Source organism: Thunnus thynnus, chromosome 20 (assembly GCF_963924715.1).
Source record: "Thunnus thynnus chromosome 20, fThuThy2.1, whole genome shotgun sequence".
NCBI classification, from domain to species: domain Eukaryota; kingdom Metazoa; phylum Chordata; class Actinopteri; order Scombriformes; family Scombridae; genus Thunnus; species Thunnus thynnus.
Window position 1 is genome coordinate 3,023,854 of NC_089536.1, and position 20,934 is coordinate 3,044,787.

Below are 20,934 nucleotides of genomic sequence, written 5' to 3' on the forward strand. Positions count from 1 at the left end.
TTTATTCAGAAAATAATTGAAAACAGACACTGTGTTTGCCATCAAATCACATAATGATACAATATTGACTGTCAGTCTTCACATTTGTATTGTATTAGTCCTCATGTCGTCACATACAGTTACACCAATGTAGGTTTTATCAATTATGAAAACCAATAATTTTGCACTGAATCTGCTGCTATCTGATGTTTTAAAGAGTAACTGCAACACAGGCTGAAAAATCAGCTCACACTGCCATCTAGTGGTTACATCGTTCATGACAACGCATAATTGACCTTTCGCTATAACCCTCACCCAATCATCAGGTCATCACACTGACTGTCCAAACATAGCTTAGCAACTGTAACTAGGCACAGCAGGCCTGATAAGCTGTCTTCAAAAGTTTAGATGGTGTCTATGAGATTAAACATTGTATTTATCTCTGCTAACATAATGTTGTCGTGTCCAGCTAATTCGCTTTCTACCTGCAGTCATTACCTTCCAACGCCAAAGAGCAAATCATTACATCACATCAGTTTGTGGAGTCAGGTTGCAGGTTGCAAAACGCCCCGTTCACGACTAGCACATCCGTGTAATAATATCGACACTGTAGAAGCCGGTCATGGATGCGATCAGAGTAAAGGCTGATTTACGGTACGTCGCTCGACAGAAATGATGCATTTACGACAGAAAAAAGTGTTGCTCTATACTTTCCTTTCAGCACACCTGGAGAATTTTGTTACATTGCGGACAACGTCGTATTTTGTCGCACAATGTGATTGGGTAGTGTTACCAACGTCGTCATGGAGATTGTAGTTTTCACTGAACTTTCTTATTGATATTTTGGTCTGTAACTTTAGATAAATTGTAACGTCCTTGTTTAATTAGTCCCGGTCAGGATGATATAATGTAACTAAACAAACTGGCTGGACGATAGCGTCTGGTTACCATGGAGACGACTGAAACCTTTCACCGAAGCATAAATTAAGTGACCTACCATAAATCAGCCTTTAGCGACATCGTGTTGCGTTTGCCAAACCCGTTTTCTTTTCTCGTTTAACATATGAACGAGCAAGTTGAGCACAAATAAGCAACTTCTTACATATTACAGGAGTTAACTAGTTCTACACTGCAATACATGAAGAAGAGTGCTGATTATTTACATACAGTATCAGTATCTTCTAATCAACTGGTGCCAGCGACACACAGCTTTAGCCTCAGTCTTTTAGCGTGATGTCATATATTTTGCCATTAAATCCATATTTGAGAACTCTTTTTTAAGATTCCCATTTTACAACAAATCAACCAGATACAGAGTTTTTTCAACTAACACATGAAGCTACCGTTACTTTTGTCTAACTCTGCCTGAACTCACAGACTACTTGCAAGAAGGGAAAGCTTGGCTTAGCAACAGTAACTAAGCAGGGTGAGGCTTAGTGAACAGTCTGCAACTGTATGTCACAGTTGGACGTGTCCACGAGTCCAAAACACTGCACCTGACTACCCAATTTATTTTCCCAGGATGGCGAAGTCATGATGTGCCCTACTCTGCCTCTGATTGGCTAATACTCGTTGTCTTCATTGGTTGGGTTGGTTAAGTCTTGGCATGAGAAGTGAGGTTGGTTAAGGTTAGTGTAAGAATATCAGGGTAACCCAATCAAAGGCAGAGTAGGGTGGGTTATGACTTCGCCATCCTAGGGAAAAAAAAAATATCGCCACCTGGCTACACCCAGCTGTGCTAATGAGTGTGGAGGTCAGTACAATGATCAATAAATAATGATCAATTACAAGATTTAAAGTGCAGTTACTCTTTAAATTATCTTCTACCTAAGGTGAGTACTTACTGCATATGTGGACAAACTGATAATCATGAATTCTCTTTCACAAGTCATTAAATTAACTAAGGCACATAGCCGATCTGAACGTATGAATTGCCTATTTTTCATATAAGTTTTGTAACTGAAAACATGACACTGCTAACATCGTAGGCACATGTTTTAAAACCATAGTTTACTATTTTAAAAGTTACTTTCAATCTTCAAATCTTAGTTTTAGGTTTATTAATTCACCTCATATTTTAAATTCTCCGCTAAAAGTTACACTGATGAAACTCATCAGTAAGATAATAATACATATCCTCACCTCCATCACACTGACAGGAAGCAACATCTAAGAGTACGTCCACCCAAACTGTGAATCTTATAAATCTGGATGTCGAGATAACACAAGAGGTAAATCAGATGCTGATATTTTTGGCTCTACTCTGGTACAATGGAGGTGAATATAATTAAATTTGTGGTTCAATATCAGTGTGTCTTTTCAGAGACAATGTCTAGGTTACTCCGGATAAACCACAGACTCACTGTCAACAGGTGTTTCAATGAGAACTGCTCAGGTCTGTGGATTATACAGGATAACAGGGATATATTGGGCAGCTTCGACCCAATTAAACCTTTAACTATTTGATTTTATCAGCTCAGTAGACCTAATAACCTAAATTGGTGTAACTCTGCTTCTATGTCGCTCTGCATCACAGTCCACAGTTATATTAAACATGATAGAAGACTATTTGCAATCACATAAAGTTTATTTCCTCCTGTTGATTGTATCGTTGGATATTTCTGTGTTGAAAACGTTGCTTTAAGAAGATCTTACAAACTGCTTGTTCGCTAAGAACAATATTAATCAAACATGAATCAAGTGAAATCTGAGAACCGGTACAGTGCATTATCACTATAGGTACAAACACCTGCAGTGTTGCTTAGAGTAATAACTAATATTACAGAATATAAGATTTCTTTTGAGTATACAATTAGTTGAAGATACAGTACTATGAGTAGTGTGCTTAACAGTTTTGATGCGATCACTCAGCACAAATTTCATTCCACAGATACTGCTGATTTTTCTGGCTAGTCTTAATTTCTCTGGTGCATTTCAGCACTTTTTTTTTTCTTTAAATCTCTGTCATCTGCTGAAACACATCTGACTTGTCGTGGTTTAGATTATCCACCTTGATTCGGACAGACTTTCTGCTTTCTTGGTGTGTGTAACAGTGTTCGACGCCGCACCAGCACTCGTTTTTTTTTTGTTTGTTTTGTTTTTGTTTTTAACTTGTGAGAAGGCAGTACTGTACTAACAGGTGAGGCTACAAGGTGAAACACCTGACGAGATGTATAGCTTACCAACGTTAAAGCCCTTTTGTTGACAAGGCAGGGAGGGAGGAAGCTGTATATATATATATATATATATATATATATATTTAAAAGCACAGAGACGTCTTCAGGTGACCTCTCAGACTGCCTACAGATTCACATGAGGAGTCAGTCGTCAGTCTTTGGGTGGTGATACAATCTAATAATTCAGGCTTTGACAATGAACCCATGTGAGCCACGCAAGTGAACATCTATTCTTCTAATTTACCGCCACATGCATCACCATTATCCAAAAATGTGAGCACATGCCTTTACAGAAATACAATTACGTTTTTTTTTTTAAATATTCTTCTTTGCTTTCAATGTGCTTTCCCATCCTAAAAGATCAAATATATAAATCAATTCATTTATTGATATTATCTCTCAACTATTATTGTAAATGTGAATCGTTGTGGTGCGGTTCATTTGCTGGTCGTATTGAATTCTTATCGTATCGTAGAACTACGGTAATAATACTGCAGTTGAATCAGAGCTGTGCAGCTGAAGGGGAAGAAGTCGTCCACCCCGCAGCTGGTTTAAAGTGGGAGGGGAGAGATCAGTAGTCCCCCGGGGGAGTTATAGCCTTCTCCACGAAGTCATAGTGAACTTCATCAAAGTGCTTGTCGTCGATCTCATCGTCATCGATCTCATCATCAGAAATGGGCGGTTTGGCTGGAGCCTCCACGGCGGGCTCAATGGGTGGATCACAGCTGGGAAGAAGAAGAAGGAAAATTAATTATCATGCATAAATTTGCCAAAAAAGTGAATAAAAGTCTGATGAGTCATGCAAAAAGAAAGGAGGAAGGAGTGGTGAGAATGATGCAGAAACATGCAACATGTTTCCTGAAATGTCTGATTATTACACCCAACAGTCAGCTGAAGACACCAAAATGACACATTAAAACAAAACAGTGATGGAAATAAGACGAGAGTCGGTCTACAACACCCACAGATGAAGTGAACATGAGAGAGAGAGAGAGTGGTCGCATGAAGACCCGGACTGAAAGCTCAGTCACTTACGATGGTTTTGGTCACTCAGAAGCGGGCGTAATCAGGCCCTGTACTGAAAGGCAGAGACAGTCCCCATCTGTCAACATCATATATTACAATATATTGTAATATGCAGCAGAGCTCAGTAACAATTCATATACACAGCAATGTTCTTATAAGGCTTATCTATGATATAATTACTTAGTATTAACCCAAAGTTGTTGATGTTGTGCAGCATTTTCTTAAAAACAGGCTGTAATAATTTGTACTGTAAACTAATGAGACCGTGACTCAGATGACTGGGAGCCTCTGTTAAAAACATCATAGTTTCCTGTCAAAAGCAGGATATTAAACCTCCACCTTCTGATTTAGGAGGTAAGTATGCACATTTACTTAAATACTGAATTTAATTGGAATTTTAAGATACTTTTCTACTTTTTTTCCACAAGGGAAATATCTAACTTTTTACTCCACTACATTTATCTGACAGTTGGAGATAAACTAAAGATAAAGCATATGTATAAAAGTTGTCTCATAGCAATATGGTATCTTCAAAATGTCAACTTCTGAGGTATCACAGATGTTTTCAGTTATCCTGGTTGAATACACGTTTTCTTAGATTGAGTGAAGCTGTGCTGGGATGTCCCTGAACTACACGTACTGACAAGAAAGTGACGGGTAAATCAATCTTACGCCTGCGTAAGAGGTCTAATCTGCAGTGTATTTCAGACATTATCCAAAGAATCTAGAAAGAGGAAGAGGTTGGAGCATGTTGTCCTTCATCTGAGCCAATGGTTTATGGTGGTATATGGTATACTGGTTAAGATATCAATAATTTAACACTGAAAAAGACCAGTCTAACTTACAAGGTGAGAGGTGCTGCTCACAATAACAAATTCACTGCAGTTTTTAGCATTTTAGCATCTTTCAGCTGATTGTTTTGGTTTTACAATTAGAAACTTTAATGTTTTGGTTCACTGCTCTCATCAACGTCTTTTTTTTTTGGCCATAAGAGGTGGCTGTTCTCAGCAGAAAAAAATCAAAAATCTACTGTACACTACAATCACAGCATCAGATGGAAGACTGACAAAGTTAGCAACTAACTGGTGAACATAGTGGAGCATTTAGCAGCTAAAGAGCTAAAGATATTTCTCTCCGGAGCTAAAAGAAAGTGGATACATTCACCATGTGGACACAAACACTACACCAGATGAATGATAAATAGGCAACTATTTGCTAACACAATCACCTTATCAATTTACAAGGTGATAAAATGTCAGTGATTAGTTAACAGCTTGTTTCTGCTGCCACCGTGTGGCCGAAAAGTAGGTTACTGCAGGTTTAAGTTATATTTTAAATGCAGGACTTTTATATGTAATGAGAGTTTTTCCATTGTGGTTCTTTTTAAGTGCATCTTTCTTTTAATGACATATAAAAAATAAAAAATAAAAACTCGAAGAGGCTGCCAGTCAACTTAATGGTGGTCTTGTTTGTTTATGTAGTTTCATGATGTATCTAAAATTATTGATCATTTTTTTGATGTCAAAATGCAACATGAATACATTCATAAACACAAACAGATTACTGCTCTATAATCTTAATTATGACCCAAATACATAATATTTACCTCAAAAAAACACAGGTGATAAAAAATAAAACAGGCAGAGACACACAGACAGGCATATAAACCACAACACAGTCAACTAAAGAAACCAGTGTTACTATAAAATGAATATGCCATGATCGGGACGCACATACACCAACACACACACACCAACACACACACACAGTTGAGTTGAAAAAGGTACCTTTGCTAGCAGCAGGAGGAGCAGGCCAGTGGGTGTATGGCAGGTCAGGGCGGGTAGGATGCAGTGTAACTACTACTGTGCACTGAATACACACACATACACACACGGTACATGCAACAAGGCCGGTGGGAGGTTATGACGGGAACCGCCTCGGTTTCCCGGGAAATGTCGACATGAGAGGTGACATCAAATGTACAAGAGGAGCCGCTGGCTGATGTGTTAAAGCAAGAGGATGATCACCAGTGGGTTAGTTTTGAGAAAGGAAAGAACTTTCTTCATTTAGGATTTGGTGAACAAGCAAAACACAAACTTTCTGGAGAAATCAGAGCTCAGACATAAAGAGCTCAATTTAATGCTGCTATTTCAGGATTTTTACAGACCTGCTGAAGATTATAGCGACGCTTTAGTTTATGGGTCCTTTCATTTTTATACTAATTCCCTGGAAATTTTCGGAGTCATTTACAGGTATTTAACGGTTCATTTTTAGTACATTTTACAGAACTGGAGGTGCAATTTGGTACAATTCTTTTAAGAAAAAACAGAAAAAAAAGTGTTTCAGTGGTTAATATGTAGTTGTTCATTTGCAAAAATTCTTAATAAATTACACACTTAAAACAAAGTATTTTCTGTCAGTTAAAGAATTGTTAGATGTCTAGTTTATTATGAATTTTTGCAAATTACCAACATATGAACCCAAATATATTGAGTGGGCACTTATGAACTTAACTAAATGAATGCTTTTTTCATTTTTTTCTTATAATTTGTGCCAAATTGCTCCACTCTGTCTGTTAAACATCCTAAAAATTGAAGTTGAGATGAAATAAAAAATACCTTTTTAACCCTTTTAGATCATATCCCTGGTATATATGGTGCACCTATTTAACAATATACACCCCCCCCCCCCCTATTTCTATCTAATCTATTTCTTTTTATTCTTATATCAAAATCCAATCATGTTTCTTTCTGTAAAACAAAATATGACGTGTCCTTATGTAGGCTTGAACCAACCGATTTCAACTGATAATATCATGACATCAACCGATCAATCAGTCTTCAACTGTTAGCGGCACAGAGCTGAGATTAATTATGACACGCCGACTTCTCAACGTTCAAATCAAGTTCATCCCAGCGTTATTTCCTGCCTGTCTATCCTGTTCCACTCAGATATATGTCAGGATACAGAAGTTAGATACTCTCTAGATCTTCTCTTCAACCATTAAAGGACCAGTGTGTAAGATTTAGTGGCATCTAGTGGTGAGGTTGCAGATTGCAACTAATTGAATAATTGGTGGTGCAACATGGCGGACTCATGGATGTATCATAAGAGCTGGATAGGGCGCCGCCGGCCGCTCAGCCTTGCAGCCAATTTTTCCCAGTGGCAACTCGCGGTATTACAGCGAAAAATCCCCCTGCGGCCCAAAAAGCATTTTCCCCATAAACCACCATTGTAAGATGCCTGTAAAACTGTTGACAGGACGCCTCGAACTGCAAACAACGTCAATTATGACTCTTTCTATTATGAACTTTTGATCCATGGAGGTTTTTTATTTGTAAAACTTTCCTCAAGCCGAGAAAAGCGATTTAAAAATCCGAGACGTCATCACAATGTAAAGTCTATGGGCCGAGCGGGAACTCGTGGGCGGAGCCAGCGGGGGAAACACTACTGCGCATATTCAGTGGGCCGCACAACGCGGAAGCAAACCTGGAAGCTAGAAACTTTTTTTGGGCGAGCCAGGCGAGCAGTTCCTACAGGACTGAATGGGCGCCATTTTTAGTCTGGTATCCAGCTCTTATAAAACATCCATGGGCGGGCTCCTCCCTATGTAGATATAAAGGGCTCATTCTAAGGTAACGAAAACACAACTATTCTTATTTTCAGGTGATCATACACTAATAAAAACATACTTATTATATATTATATAGTATTATATTCCATTTCTGCTGAGTCCGTTCTGCTAGATGCCACTAAATTCTACAAACTGCACCTTTAAACACCTCCAAACATTTCCAGGAAATCAGTATAAAATTAAGGGACGTGTAAAGTAAAGCGTTACCTAGATTATTCTAAAATAAAGATAACTGGGTTTACAGATCATAAAAACACATTTGGCCTTTGAAGACTAATTTGGAGACAAATTAAAAACATCTAACACACAAAAAAAAGAAATAAAAACTCAAAGCCTGACTGTCTCACAGGATATAAACTTTCTTCTGGATAAAAAAATAAACAAACAGAAACAACCAAACATGTCCAGCTGAATAAATTTATTTTATACTTTTTTAAAGTAGAAATTCACCATTTGAGATCATCAAATGTTACACTTCTTTGGCGCCCCCAAAGCATGCATATCCATAAACTCTCTGTACAACATTTTTTAAAGATTCTTTTACAACAAAACCCTTCAAAATAAAATCACATCAGTCGATGTAAGGAGTTATTTGGCCACAGGTGGGTGGTGTGCTATCTCTGCAGCGATGGCAGTCATACCTTGGACTTATTCTAGTGAAGAAAGAAGAAACACTGGCAGCTTCCAGTCGTTTGCACTCGACTTTTGTCTCTAAATTCATCAAAACAGAGATGGGAAAAAAAAGGGGGAGGTTGGCAAAGCTGCGGGGGTAAAAAGATGAGCGTTCAGGTCACCGACACACACAAACGAACAGAGAGGAGAGGAAGAAGAGAGCGAAGAGAGACAGCAGACATACGCAGCAAGGACAACATTACTACAGTGCAAAAAAAGTCCATCTTCAATTAAATCTGTTTCTGAAACAGATCAGATAAGATGCTAGAAAACCAGTGAAAACTTTTTAAACTCATTTGAATAAATCACCTTAAATAATTTGTAAAGACAGACATTTTTTTTGCAGAGTAGGAGGCGTGGGAGAGGTTTTAAATTTTCACCTCCTCTCTTTGGTCAGCATTTGTATGAGATTTAGAAGCCGACAATATGAGAAAGACCAATTGATAGTGGGCTGTTGTTAGCGGACATCAGATGTCGACAGCAGGACAGTGGTTAGTATAGACAGGCACTAACTGGACCGACATACAGACACGAGTACATCAGCGTCTTTATTCAGCACAGAGAGAGAATCAGACAAACAGTTCTTTTTTACCTCCAAAGAAACATGATGCCTTTTACTCATTGAGGTTGTTTTTTCTTTTTAAATCATAGCCTTTAATTGCAGAGACAACAGTACAAGAAGGCTGAATGAGGTTCCTCTCTCTCCCCCCCTCTCTCTCTTCAAGGCTGTGCTAGAAATGTCGACGCTTGATAAATGTGGCACAATGACGCCAATGTTTCATTATCACGACGCTGCCGATGCCTCATGTGATCCTTTGGATCCGTAAGTTCATCAGCATATGTGTCATTAACAATCATTTACAAGTCTTAAGTTGCCATAAAAATATATAATTCACGTTAACCATTTAGTAAGAGGCACTACAATGTGTCCGGATGTTTTTTTTTTATTTTAAAAAAAGAGTTAAAAGGATTGAAAATGTAAAGCGATGTTTCTCCAAACAGCAGTACCAGTTGTCTTTTCTTTCATGCATGAACACTACTTAATCAAACTAGGGCTGCAACTATTGATCATTTTCATTAGTATATTAAATTCTGCGAATTAGGAATCATTTAGTCTGTAAGATGTTGTCTCATTTTAAAGATATTCAACTATATAAAACAGAGAATTTTCTTTTGAATTTGAGAAGCTGGAGTCAGCAAATGTTTGGCTTTTATTTTGGTGTAAATCGTCTGTTAATAGACGCGACTCGTAGCCTTGCGTGTCTCTCAGGGACGAGAGTTTAGTTGACCCCATTCAGCCTTGACATGATATTCACACACACACCACAACAGATAGTCAAAGGACCCCCCCCCCCCCCCCCCCCCCCCCAACGAGCACCTGGGTTTGTGTGTCTGAGCACAGTTTCCCTCCATAAAGAAGTTGGAGAAATTTCAAAGGCTGATACCAAAAAAAATGTTACATTACGTTTGTTTACAGAAAGTCAGAAATATAGACTATTACTTTCATAAGGTGCGTTATTGTTTTTGTTTGTTTATGAACTGATTATAGATATACTGTATGACAAGCACTTCTGTATGGCACATATATGTACAGTAAACATTCCCGTAATATTTTCTCTCTGCTCTATAAGTTAAAACATTTACATTATTCACTACTCGTGATACATGGCCTCTTCTCTCAGAGGGATACAAAACCTCACAGCATGAAAAGGTAAAGTTACTGTTAGATACTGAAAGACCCAGTAAAAGTATTGATTGTAATGTTATTTCTTCTTTTTTTTTAACATTATGAAAATCCTCTTTGGGATCAACATCATTAAATATTTACACCCTGACTTACAATTCCTTTTACATCGTCATTCCGATGGAGAGCGCTGACATTTGTGGAAATCAGGTTCCTTTGGGTGGGGGGGGGGGGAGATATAACCCCCAGCGATATATATATATGTATATATATATAAAAGAAATGTACATGCATGAAAGACAAGCAAAAGATACATTTTCCTCAAAGAAAATGTCCATCACATTGATTTTGAGCGTTTGGATGGCACGGAGTCCGTTTTGTTCGGGTTTGGCTTCGCACCGAGGCTTCACCAGCGGCCCGGTGTGGCTACCGACCAGTTAGACAGCACAGGGAGCAGTGGGGAGGAGGAGGAGGAGGAGGAGGAGGAGGAGGAGGAGGGGTGAGAAGGAGAGGGGAAAAGATACAGACCCAAGCCTCTTCCTCGCATTGATTGATTGGCTCGGGAGGGGGGGAGTTTATTGCCGTTAGCAGGAGGTAAGGCAGCAGGGGGGAAAGGTGGGTGGAGGTAGGGGGTTTTCGGGAGAGGGGGGGTTGGGTTGGTTGAGGGTCAGCGAGGTGCCTGTCCTATCGCATCATCTGGCTGAGTCTGTGCCTGTTTGTCTGTCTGTCCTCACACTGTCGATATCAGTTTGCCCTCTGTGGAACTGTGGACAAAGAGAGGGAGAGGCTTCCAGGTGGGCTGGCTCAGGAACAAACAGCAGCAAACACAACCAGGACACATGTGGAGGCAGAAACCACGTCTACCCGTCCAACACACAAGAAATAAACCCCACAAGGCTGAGAGCTCCACTTGATCTGACCCTTCACTTCCTGCAATATGACGGCTGGTTTTAAAATCAACTCTCTATATTTTTCTTATTGTCAACAAATGAACTGATCTACTGTTGAGTATTGTCACGCTGATATATTTTATTCCTCCTGTGCCGTTGTTGTCCAAAAACTATTAAAAACACATGAATGAGTCACACCGCTGCACTGGCTGACATTCCTCTTCATCATGAAGAGTTTGGAGCCGTTTCTAAACAAACAAACGTGACCAAAGACTAATAACAGCGATCACGTTTTCCAGCTTGTTGTGCTGCATATCACAACTTTCTTGTGCTCGCCGGTCTGTCCTGATGTACCTGCACGCATGTCTTTACTGTGTGCTGATTCATGTTCTGTATGTGCTTCTGCCTCAGTATATTTCACTTAATGTCTAATAATGCAGCACAATGTTCTTTTATTCAGTCAATATTTCTATTAACATTAATATTTCCTTTTGCTTGCATGTCTTGTATTATGTGTTTCTGTGTCACATGTTTTAATTAGTACCTGACAATGTAGTATAATGCCCTGTATAATTTTGTTACCAACATTAATACTCTAAAACTTTTAATTATTGTTCTACATGCTTATAAATGTTCTAAATAATAAAGATGTGCACTGTCACTGTTAAATAAACCAATAGATACAATAAAATAAAAACCATGTTTTTGCACATGCTCAGTAGGCATCTGCATTACACAGAACTACTCTCCGGAGACTGAAAACGTGATGCTGTTATTAGTCTTTGGAGCCGTTTCTAAACAAACTAACGAGACCAAACTCTTCAAGATGAAGGAACATGTCACCCAGTGCAGCAGTGTGACTCACTGACGTGTTTTTAATAGTTTTTGGACAACAACAGAGGAATAAGATATATCAGACTTTGGATAAACACACAATACTTATAAGTAGATCAGTTCATTGCTGGTTTGGCTCCAAACATGAGATTTGTTGACAATAAGACAAATATAGAAAATCAGCAGCCTGATCATTTAACTCTACATGAGGAGGGTTTGAAGCAGGGATTGGGTGGGTGGGTGCAGTTAGCAGGTGGAAGCGCTACTGGGAGCTGCATGGTGCATGGGGGGCAGTTAGCTGGGAGGTCAAAGCATGAGTGTTTTCATAAATTAAGGAACAAAAGAAAACTTAAAATCAACTTTAACTCCAGAAACCAAATGAACCAATAGCATGCCTTAAAATGTCATCTACTTTCACTTGTTTTTTAAAAAAAAAAAACTAGAAACACTTATTTCTAAAAGGTCCTGTTTGGGTTAAACCAGCCTTCTTCAGTAAATCACTATGCAGTACACACTGTATGATCATAGTATCTTATCAAACAAATGCAAACAGAACAGAATGGAAACATAAAGGAGCACAAAGAAAACAACACAAAACAAAAATGTGCTGTGTGTGTGTACTGTTGGTTTGTGTGTTTGCGGGTCTGAATTTTAGGTGTTTAGGCGTCATGAAAATGTCCCAATCCCTCAACTCTCCGTCTTCAACATGGTTTCAAGTCAGTTCTCATTAAGTTCAGTCAATTCATTCTTTTTTTTTCCCACTAATGTGGAAAGGCCAATTATCAGTGCACTCTAGTCTTTGTCAGCGCTGCCGACTCTCCGTTCGGCTCTGACAGCTGCTGCTTCTTTTAATCTGCAGCAAAGAGATTCACTAGAAACAAGGTCACAATTCCTCACTGGCTTCCCGCCCACAAACGCTGCGGAAACACATATTTAATTTTTATGATATTACTGCTTGAACTGACTGAACTGGAACTGAGTTGATTTTTGCAACAATATAAAATAATCAACATTAAAAAAAGGGTTAAACAGGTAAAGTAGTTCTTACCTTGTGGGGAAGCGAGGCTCATATTCTTCAACTCCCTGCTGTAAAGACAAAATAAATGAGACAGGAGAGATTTAGTCTTGTAATTTAATCTGATTTAACATAATAAAATAGTTGTTCAAACTGTCAGTAGAAAGTTGCAATAACCAACAGGAGTCAGCAGATGGCAGCAGAGAGACGCAGTAGATGAGACACTGCAGCATCTCTTTAACTGTATGACTACAAACCTGACGTGAAAATGTCTTTTATTAACCCGACTAGTGACCAATGTGGACAGAAATCAGCCTCATTAGCACTACTGGACTAATATCTCTCCATCTCTGTCTGAGGTTATACAGTAACCATTCAAACCAATTCTGGCTGTTATTCAGTTGTCAGATAACCAATATGATCTGATGTGTTTTGTAACATTATTGACATAATTCTATTAAACTGGAAGCAGAGGAACCCACCAACCCACTTAGTCTTGTTGAATGATGGAATATAAAAAACATTTAATTTGTTCTGGCAACCTTTTATCGACTATTTCAACAAGTTAAGCTCATGATTTGCTGTTGAACGGATCATCCTCTTTTCACTCTCTGTAAAAAGTATGTTTAAGTACTTCTTTATATAATTGTGTGTATGTTTTTTTGTACAACATATTGTACCAAAACCCCCAATAAAAAATATAAAAGACTAAAATCTCCTCCCCTTGTAAAATCTCTAGTTTAATACCTTATAGCTCTTTGGTTTTTATTGTCTAATCTGCCCGTTAATTAGCATTAACTTGGTAATTTGTGGGTCAAAAGACCTTTAAATGTTATATTATGTTAAATATGTTAAAATAGCATTTAAAGCATTTAAATGTCTTGATGTTTTTTGACCTGCAAATCATAAAATCAGTGTTTACTATGTGACCGAAGCATTTCAGACACTTTCATGTGCACATACTGTAAAAGATGTTTCCGTCCCTAAATGCTGTGAAGCAGAAAGAACAGTTTAAGTTGTTACACGACTGCTGAGCGATTAAGCGTCGCCCACATGTATCATTCCAGGTGAGGCGTAGGAGGAAGGCCGTGGCTGATGGAGAAAGGGTTCAGCGTTGCGGAAGTCTACTCCTGATTTTGCCTTTTGAAAAATTAACCCCCCCTCCTCCATCAACCACCACCACAGCTGCCTTCTCTCTCTCCCTCTCTCTCTATTTCTTTCAGTCGGCTGGACGAACCCTCACTCTGTTACCGACTGATGCCTGTCACAAGTACTTCCCTCAGAGACAGAGGCAGCCAGGCGCAGACGTAGACTCCTCCAATCTGCCACGTTTTACACTCGACCCTCTGTGAGCAGGAACGTGTGAAGTGAAGGAGAACTGATCTCCGCGTTTATATAAGCTAATGTAGCAGAGCGTTCTCTGCGCGCTGTAGCACAGAAGAACTCACAGTGCCGGAATTGGAACAGACAGCCAGTCAAAGAGAAGCTATTCCTGTTCTGGACCTACATCTCCCTCGCATGTAGTGAAAAGCTTTCTCCAAACTTTCTGACACAGACAAACGCAGATCTTTGCCAGGTTTTGTGCGACAGCTCAGCTACTGTGTCACGTGTATACCCGTGTGTGGGAAGATGCCAGTGTGTGTGTTTGTGTGTGCTTGTTTTGCAGCCCCCCCCCTCACCTGTGAGAAGCCTGGAACCGCTACACTGTAGGGGCGTTGTTGTCTGCCATGCAGCGCAGCAGCGCTCTGTGCCGCCATACGTTGGTGGATGCCGTAATCAGGCATGGGGAGAGCCATGTCTTCTCTCTCTAGAAGGTTGCCCGTGCTGCTGCTTTTCCCGTGATGGAGGCTGGAAACACACGGAAAATGAGGAAACTGTAAACATGTCCCCCCCCCCACCACCACCACCATCAGGAACAAATATGTTAGTTTGTTTATGGGGAAGATCTGCAGGGGAGCAATCAGTGGGTTGTTGCTTTTTAAAGTGCTTTCATGATTAATTTTCAAATTTTCATTGTTTTCAAGTTTAATCAAAATCCAATCAGAGGTCAATATTCCCCCAAAACAGATGACAGAAACAGTTTGATTACACAAACCAATTATCAAGAGGCTCATGTTTTCACTTATTTTTAGGACAAAAGTAAAAAAAAACAAACACCTACTTGTGTACTCGAAGTTGCCTCATGGAGTCGCCTTCACCGTCGGCGATCACCCTGGTGTAGGAGAAAGGAAACCAGCCACGCCTGGAAAAAAGTGAAGGGGTGGGAAACCAGATATTAAAAACTAATAAACTAACTATTATGTACCAAAAACTGAAGATTTGATGAACTCTGTAGGGGTGTTGTAATCATAGACAATCCGTTTAAGCAGGAATGGTAAAAAAAAATATGCTTTATACATATAAATTGGTGGCATCTACACCAGAAACTACTCACTGCTTCCTTTGCTAATGGTGGTAATGTAGCTAAAATCTGTTAAATGGTGTTTGAGCAAAGCTAAGCATCAAACAGTCAGACTGAAAACACTATGCAATATTCAGAGAAGGCAAATGAGACATTTCTTACATCCTTGTCTTCTCGTTCTCTCCGTAGTGCCACCCGTCGCGGGCTTCGGGGACCAGCAGGGTTATCACGTCGCCCTCGGTGAAGCTGAGCAGGGTGCTGTTGTCGCCGGCCGCGTGGGAGAAGATGGCCTGGACACGGGTTCTCCCGTTCCTCTCCAGCCCCGCCGCCATGGAGCTGGACCGGGGCAGCGTACGGGTCTCCACTGGTAGAGATAACATGATGAGTGGTGTAAAAACATGTCTGTCTATACAGTGTTTCCCCTATAATCATACAGGCCTGGTGGGCCACCAGGCCAACGAGAACCCCCACCAGTCAAATATCCATCCATTCGGAAATCAATTATTATATGTGTTTGGGAGCCTCTGTGCGACGCTGTTCTGAAACGTGAGTCAACCTCTCTGTGTTGTTGCCTGGGAAACTCTTGATGTGATGCGAGTACCACTGCCATCAGAGTCCCTTTAAATCACTGCAGAGTGAGCGTGTATAGGATCAAGGTTAGCTAACATGAGCATGGCACCACCTAAAAAGCTCTTAACATGGGTGACGGACAAACAAATATATATCAAAGACACACAGGTCTACATCTCCTCCAAACCCACCACTGCCCCCCCCACCCAATCACCTGCCTTGACGACATCCGGAGCTGGATAAGTAGGAACTTCCTGAAGCTGAACGGCAATAAAACCGAGGCCCTGCTCATCGGCTCCACATCCACCCGACTCGCCCCAGCTCCACCCGTCATCGTCGATGGATTCCCTGTATCCTTTGCCCCCCCCCCCAAAAAATCAAGAGCCTCGGCGTCATTCTGAACAGACTCCGTCCATCACTTTCCCAATCCAGCACCGAGATCCTGGATCACTCATTTGTCACATCCCGCATCGACTACTGCAACGCCCTCCTCATCGGACTCATCAACAGACTGCAAATGATTCAGAACTCGGCCGCCCGGATCATCACCCCTGTTCTCATCCAACTTCACTGGCTCCCTGCACAATACCGCATCCACTACGAAAACCTCCTCCTCACCTATAAAGCTCTCCACAACCTAGCCCCGACTCACCTCCAGGACCTCCTTCACCCTCCCGCACCCTCCGCTCAACCTCTTCCGGACACTTATCCATCCCCCACGTCACACCTCAGTACCATGGGTGCCCGAGCCTTCAGCTGCTCAGCACTCAGTCTGTACCCCCCCACCCCCACCCCCACCCCCCCACATATAAGACATTTAAGTCCCACCTCAAAACTCACCTGTTCAAACTGGCATACTCTCTATAACTGGACACTGTGCACCTCACCTGTTTTAATGCTGATGTTTTGTTTTAATTGATGTTTTTTTTTTATGCTTTTATTTCTTGTGAGGTGACCTTGGTTGACTTGAAAGGTGCCTCCATTTCTCCAAAACTCTAAAGTCAAGTAAAAATACAGATGAGGAAGAAGTGAGAAGGGCAGCTTATTAAGTCATCTTCTCCTTGTGACCACTTTGTTTTAAGTCTTGAATATACTGAGCAAACAAAACATTTGAATGCAAATATAAATTGCAGACCGCCTGCTGCGCCACCTGACCGAAGCTGACCGCACGAACACGCCGTCCCATGTGCCTCGTCTCCTGAAAAAAGATTCTAGGGGAAACACTGTATACTTCAGCTTCTGCAACAGGCATTTACTGGTTCCATTACAGAGCTGCTTTCTCTTTTGTAATTTTGAATGATTCACTTTTTTATGAAACTTCCTCCTGTCCTACATCGTGTTTTACAAATTTCATAACACAAAGCCATTAATTGTTAATATTAAATATCAAAATGAGGACTATAAAGTTCCCCGAGTGATACAATATCCACTTAAAAAAAACTCTTTCATAACTGCCCCTATTAAAATGTTTCTTACAGTTTGCAGCCTTCATCCTACCAATTCCCTTGAAAGAGAATAAATTTAGAGCGTAGTTGAACATTAGTGCGCAGCCTGTGATCTTACTCAGTGTGGTCTTGCTCTTGGCAGGGGCGACCTTGCGAACGGGCAGGGTGTTGGAGTAGACTTCATGCCGCTGGGTCTGCGGAGAGACTTTGCCCTGCGCCACCTTGCCCTCCATCCACTGCTGGTAGTCTTCTCCTCCGTGGGCGCCGGCTGTGCCGTTCATCACCGACATCCCTGCTTCCACACCTCCCATCAGCCTCTGCAGAGAGGCGGCGACGACATTTGCATAAAGGCAATTAAAAACACAGAGTCTCTTTCACGTTACATAACATCCTGCAGCTCATCAATAATAATAATGAGGTGGAAAAGTGGATCTGGGTCAGGAAATGCTGATTAATGAAAAGACTACATTTGAGTGCACGTTTGTTTAAAGATAAACATATGGAATGACTGCTGGGAGAACGAGAAGACTTTCAAAGTGTGTTTTTTAATCTGGGAACATAAAAACGCCACCGAGTCTGCAGCATGACTTTTAATTAGCAGCTCGGGCCAGAATGAGGCAGCGTTTCATGTAAATCTTGGATGTTTTTCCTCAGTAAGTCGGTCGGCAGGAGGATGAGGCAGGGTGTTAAAAGAGCCTGAGGAATTTACAGTAAGTGTCCTCAGTGCAACAAGCTAATTAGCATGGATCGCTAACGATTTCATTTGCATTCATGAGAGTTTTCTGAGGATGCGTTGAGGGCTCATATGACGCACCTGTTATATATCCAGAGGCAACAGCCCCCTGACACACTCCAGGGTCTTATTAAAGGTCTCGATGGCTGCTTACAACATCTTATCTGTGGGTGTCTATCTTTGTGAGGGCCCTTTTTTGAGTTTTAGAGCTTGATTGTGACAATATTTTGAGGGATTAAGACAGTTTTAGGGTTTAAAGAGGACATATTCTGCACATGTCCAGGTCTATATTTACATTCTGGGGCTCTACTGGAATATCTTTGCATGAATTACTGTTAAAAAACGACTTATTTTTCTTATACTGGCTTTTTATGCAGCCCCTCAGTTCAGCCTCTGTCTGAAACAGGCCGTTTTAGCCCCTGTCTCTTTAAGGCCCGCCTCCTGATGAGCCCTCTGTTCTGATTGGTCAGCTTTCAGGAAGCTTCTCACGGCTCTGGAAGGCTACGTAAACAAACAGCGGTAGTCAGATTTTGCTTCTTTTTCTTGTTCTTTCTTTAAAAAGGTTAACTTTTCAAATCCATCCGTACATGTTTAAGCAAACAATCCGTGGAACAACATTAGCAACAAAGCTACGGAGCAGATGGGGAAGTAGGGATAACTTAAATAAATGAAGCAAACACAATATGCTAAAGCCCTGACCTTTGACTTGAAGGCAGCATTTTCAGTTCATGTTTAACATCCGACATTATAACAGTATAAAAATCACAAAGCGCATAATATGGCCTCTTTAAGCTTATAATTAGGTTCAGGTTAAGATACATACAAGACTCACAAACACAACACAAACCCGGCGATGATGAATAATGATTTTAGAGCAGTAGAGGAACCGACCTGCTGTCCCATGCCCCCGCTGGCTCTGAGGACTGCCAGCTCTGGAGGCACCGGCAGGGGTTTAGCACCGGGGATGGGCTCAGAGATGGGCATGCCGGGGTGATGAGCACCGGGAACCATGGCGCCTGCTGCACCGCTCATCTGCTGGGCCAGGAACATGGCACGATCCGGTAGTTTGTTGGGCTCAGCACACGCCTGCTGCCACACCGGGATCTTCTGGGATAAAAGCTCCTTCCCCTGGAAGAAATAGAGATACGAGGCGGGTTGAGGTTTGCGGTACTGTTAGGTTTGGCTGATTTGCTGATATGTTGGGCACATTTAGACTCTTTTTTTTGAATTTAAGATATGTGATTTCATCCTGATCAAAGCTACAGAAAACCTGCAATGGAATTCTTAATTTTTCATCTTTATTTCTTATTCACATTTATCTATTCCAAAGAAATCTGTCAGCAGAATCCTCTAAATGTGTTTTTACAGAACATGTATAGATTTATTCTAATTATGTGAATTCAGAAATGCAAATTGTTCTAATTTACAAATCCTTTAGATCTGCACCGAAATGAATCACATGTTCTTGGCACTAAATTACACAGACATCTGTTAACTAGTTTCTGAGACATCCTGCCAACAAGAAAAACAACAAAAGGATTTCAATATACAAATCTTCCTGAGGTGATGCTGCGTTTGCATGTATAGAAGACGTTAAGTATAGATGACTGACAGTACAGCTGAAAGGGGAGGAGGGGAGAATCATACAGTAGATGTTGGCCGCAAGAGGGATGAGAGGCGGTCTAGATAGAGATATATGAATCCTCTTTATGAATGCGCTCAGAGAAGCCGACTTACATTTCCTCCATACATTATACAGTGCAGCAATTATATAAAGAGACACCTCGTTTGCATTCATCGCCAGAGAATAAGTGAGGGCGTCCTGAATCCATGAATATCATCAGATACACAGTGAGGAGACTCTGCTGCTCAAACAGTTTTAACTTAGAGGATCAACACAGTGTGGTTCCAAAAGGTTGTCTGGCCCTGCCGAGTGTTATGTGGGCTCGTCGGAGTGTCAGATGTGTCAGGTTGTGGGTGGGATGACCGAAGAAATTAGCACATATCTGTATATGAAAGTACAGTGAAAACAAAGTCATGCTAACAGAGTGAGCATCGTGTTACTGGAAAGTCATGTTTAAAAAGATGATTTCTCTGCCACGTTCTTGTTTCTCGTGGTTATGAATTTTCACAACAGGCTGTTGTGTTTAAAACATAAAATCCTAGAAAAGTCATTTAATCACATATAAAATGAACATGTGACAAATAGGGTGAGATAATAATAAACCTTCCTTTGTCTCAATAATCCCCATATTTAGCATTTATAAGAAGTATACAAACATTTAATAAATGCTTTATAATGTAGTCATACGCAGATATAAATGTTTATTTATGTATTTGTCATCAACTACAACTCCTCCTGTGGAAACCCGTAAGTGGAGGCTGCTGTATAAACAGATAATAAATGACAGTACAGTAAAACACAGTTATGAGAAGCTGAAATTGCCGACAAATGCTGTGCATGAATAAACCCTTAAAATGTGCTTATATCTGCTTATAACTACATTACTGTGTGTTATAAACCATTTAAACACCACTAGTGTTCCACCTTCCTGTGGATAACTGGATTAATGGGATATCACCCATCTGTGTTTGTGCAGCAGTGTCGTCCTCAGATTGTCTTTCTGCCGGTGGAAGTGATGAGTCACAGTGACCTCAGTTATCTCTGTCAGGTGGCTCAGGTAGAGCGTCGGTGGTCGGCGCCTTTATAGGTGTGATGTTAAAATCAACAGGCAGACATTCTGTCTTCCTGCTCGTCAACCACCGCACAGAAGAGCTGCTCCCTTACACAGCTTTTGGGGGATTTGCCAATTTGTGAAAAGTAAGTGAAGAGAGCTTGGAGACCAAAATCAGCAACAGTTTATCAGAGATTATG

General features: G+C 40.7%; 1 protein-coding gene across 8 annotated transcripts in view; it reads right to left on the reverse strand.

The window, feature by feature from the left end:
- Window positions 1–4,173: 4,173 nt before the first annotated feature.
- Window positions 4,174–20,934, reverse strand: part of baiap2b (BAR/IMD domain containing adaptor protein 2b) — a 57,934-nt gene continuing 41,173 nt past the window's right edge. The window contains exons 6-12 of one of the 8 annotated variants that reach the window (XM_067576105.1): window positions 18,951–19,187; window positions 17,445–17,643; window positions 15,474–15,675; window positions 15,072–15,152; window positions 14,590–14,758; window positions 12,944–12,978; window positions 4,174–4,233 (exon numbers count right to left, since the gene is read on the reverse strand). In XM_067576105.1, the coding sequence (XP_067432206.1) occupies window positions 4,206–4,233; window positions 12,944–12,978; window positions 14,590–14,758; window positions 15,072–15,152; window positions 15,474–15,675; window positions 17,445–17,643; window positions 18,951–19,187 (951 nt within the window). In that variant the 3' untranslated portion in view covers window positions 4,174–4,205. Of the gene's footprint in view, window positions 4,258–8,218; window positions 10,936–12,943; window positions 12,982–14,589; window positions 14,759–15,071; window positions 15,153–15,473; window positions 15,676–17,444; window positions 17,644–18,950; window positions 19,188–20,934 lie in introns of those variants that run through there. The other 7 variants (XM_067576101.1, XM_067576104.1, XM_067576100.1 and 4 more) reach the window with 7 other exon arrangements.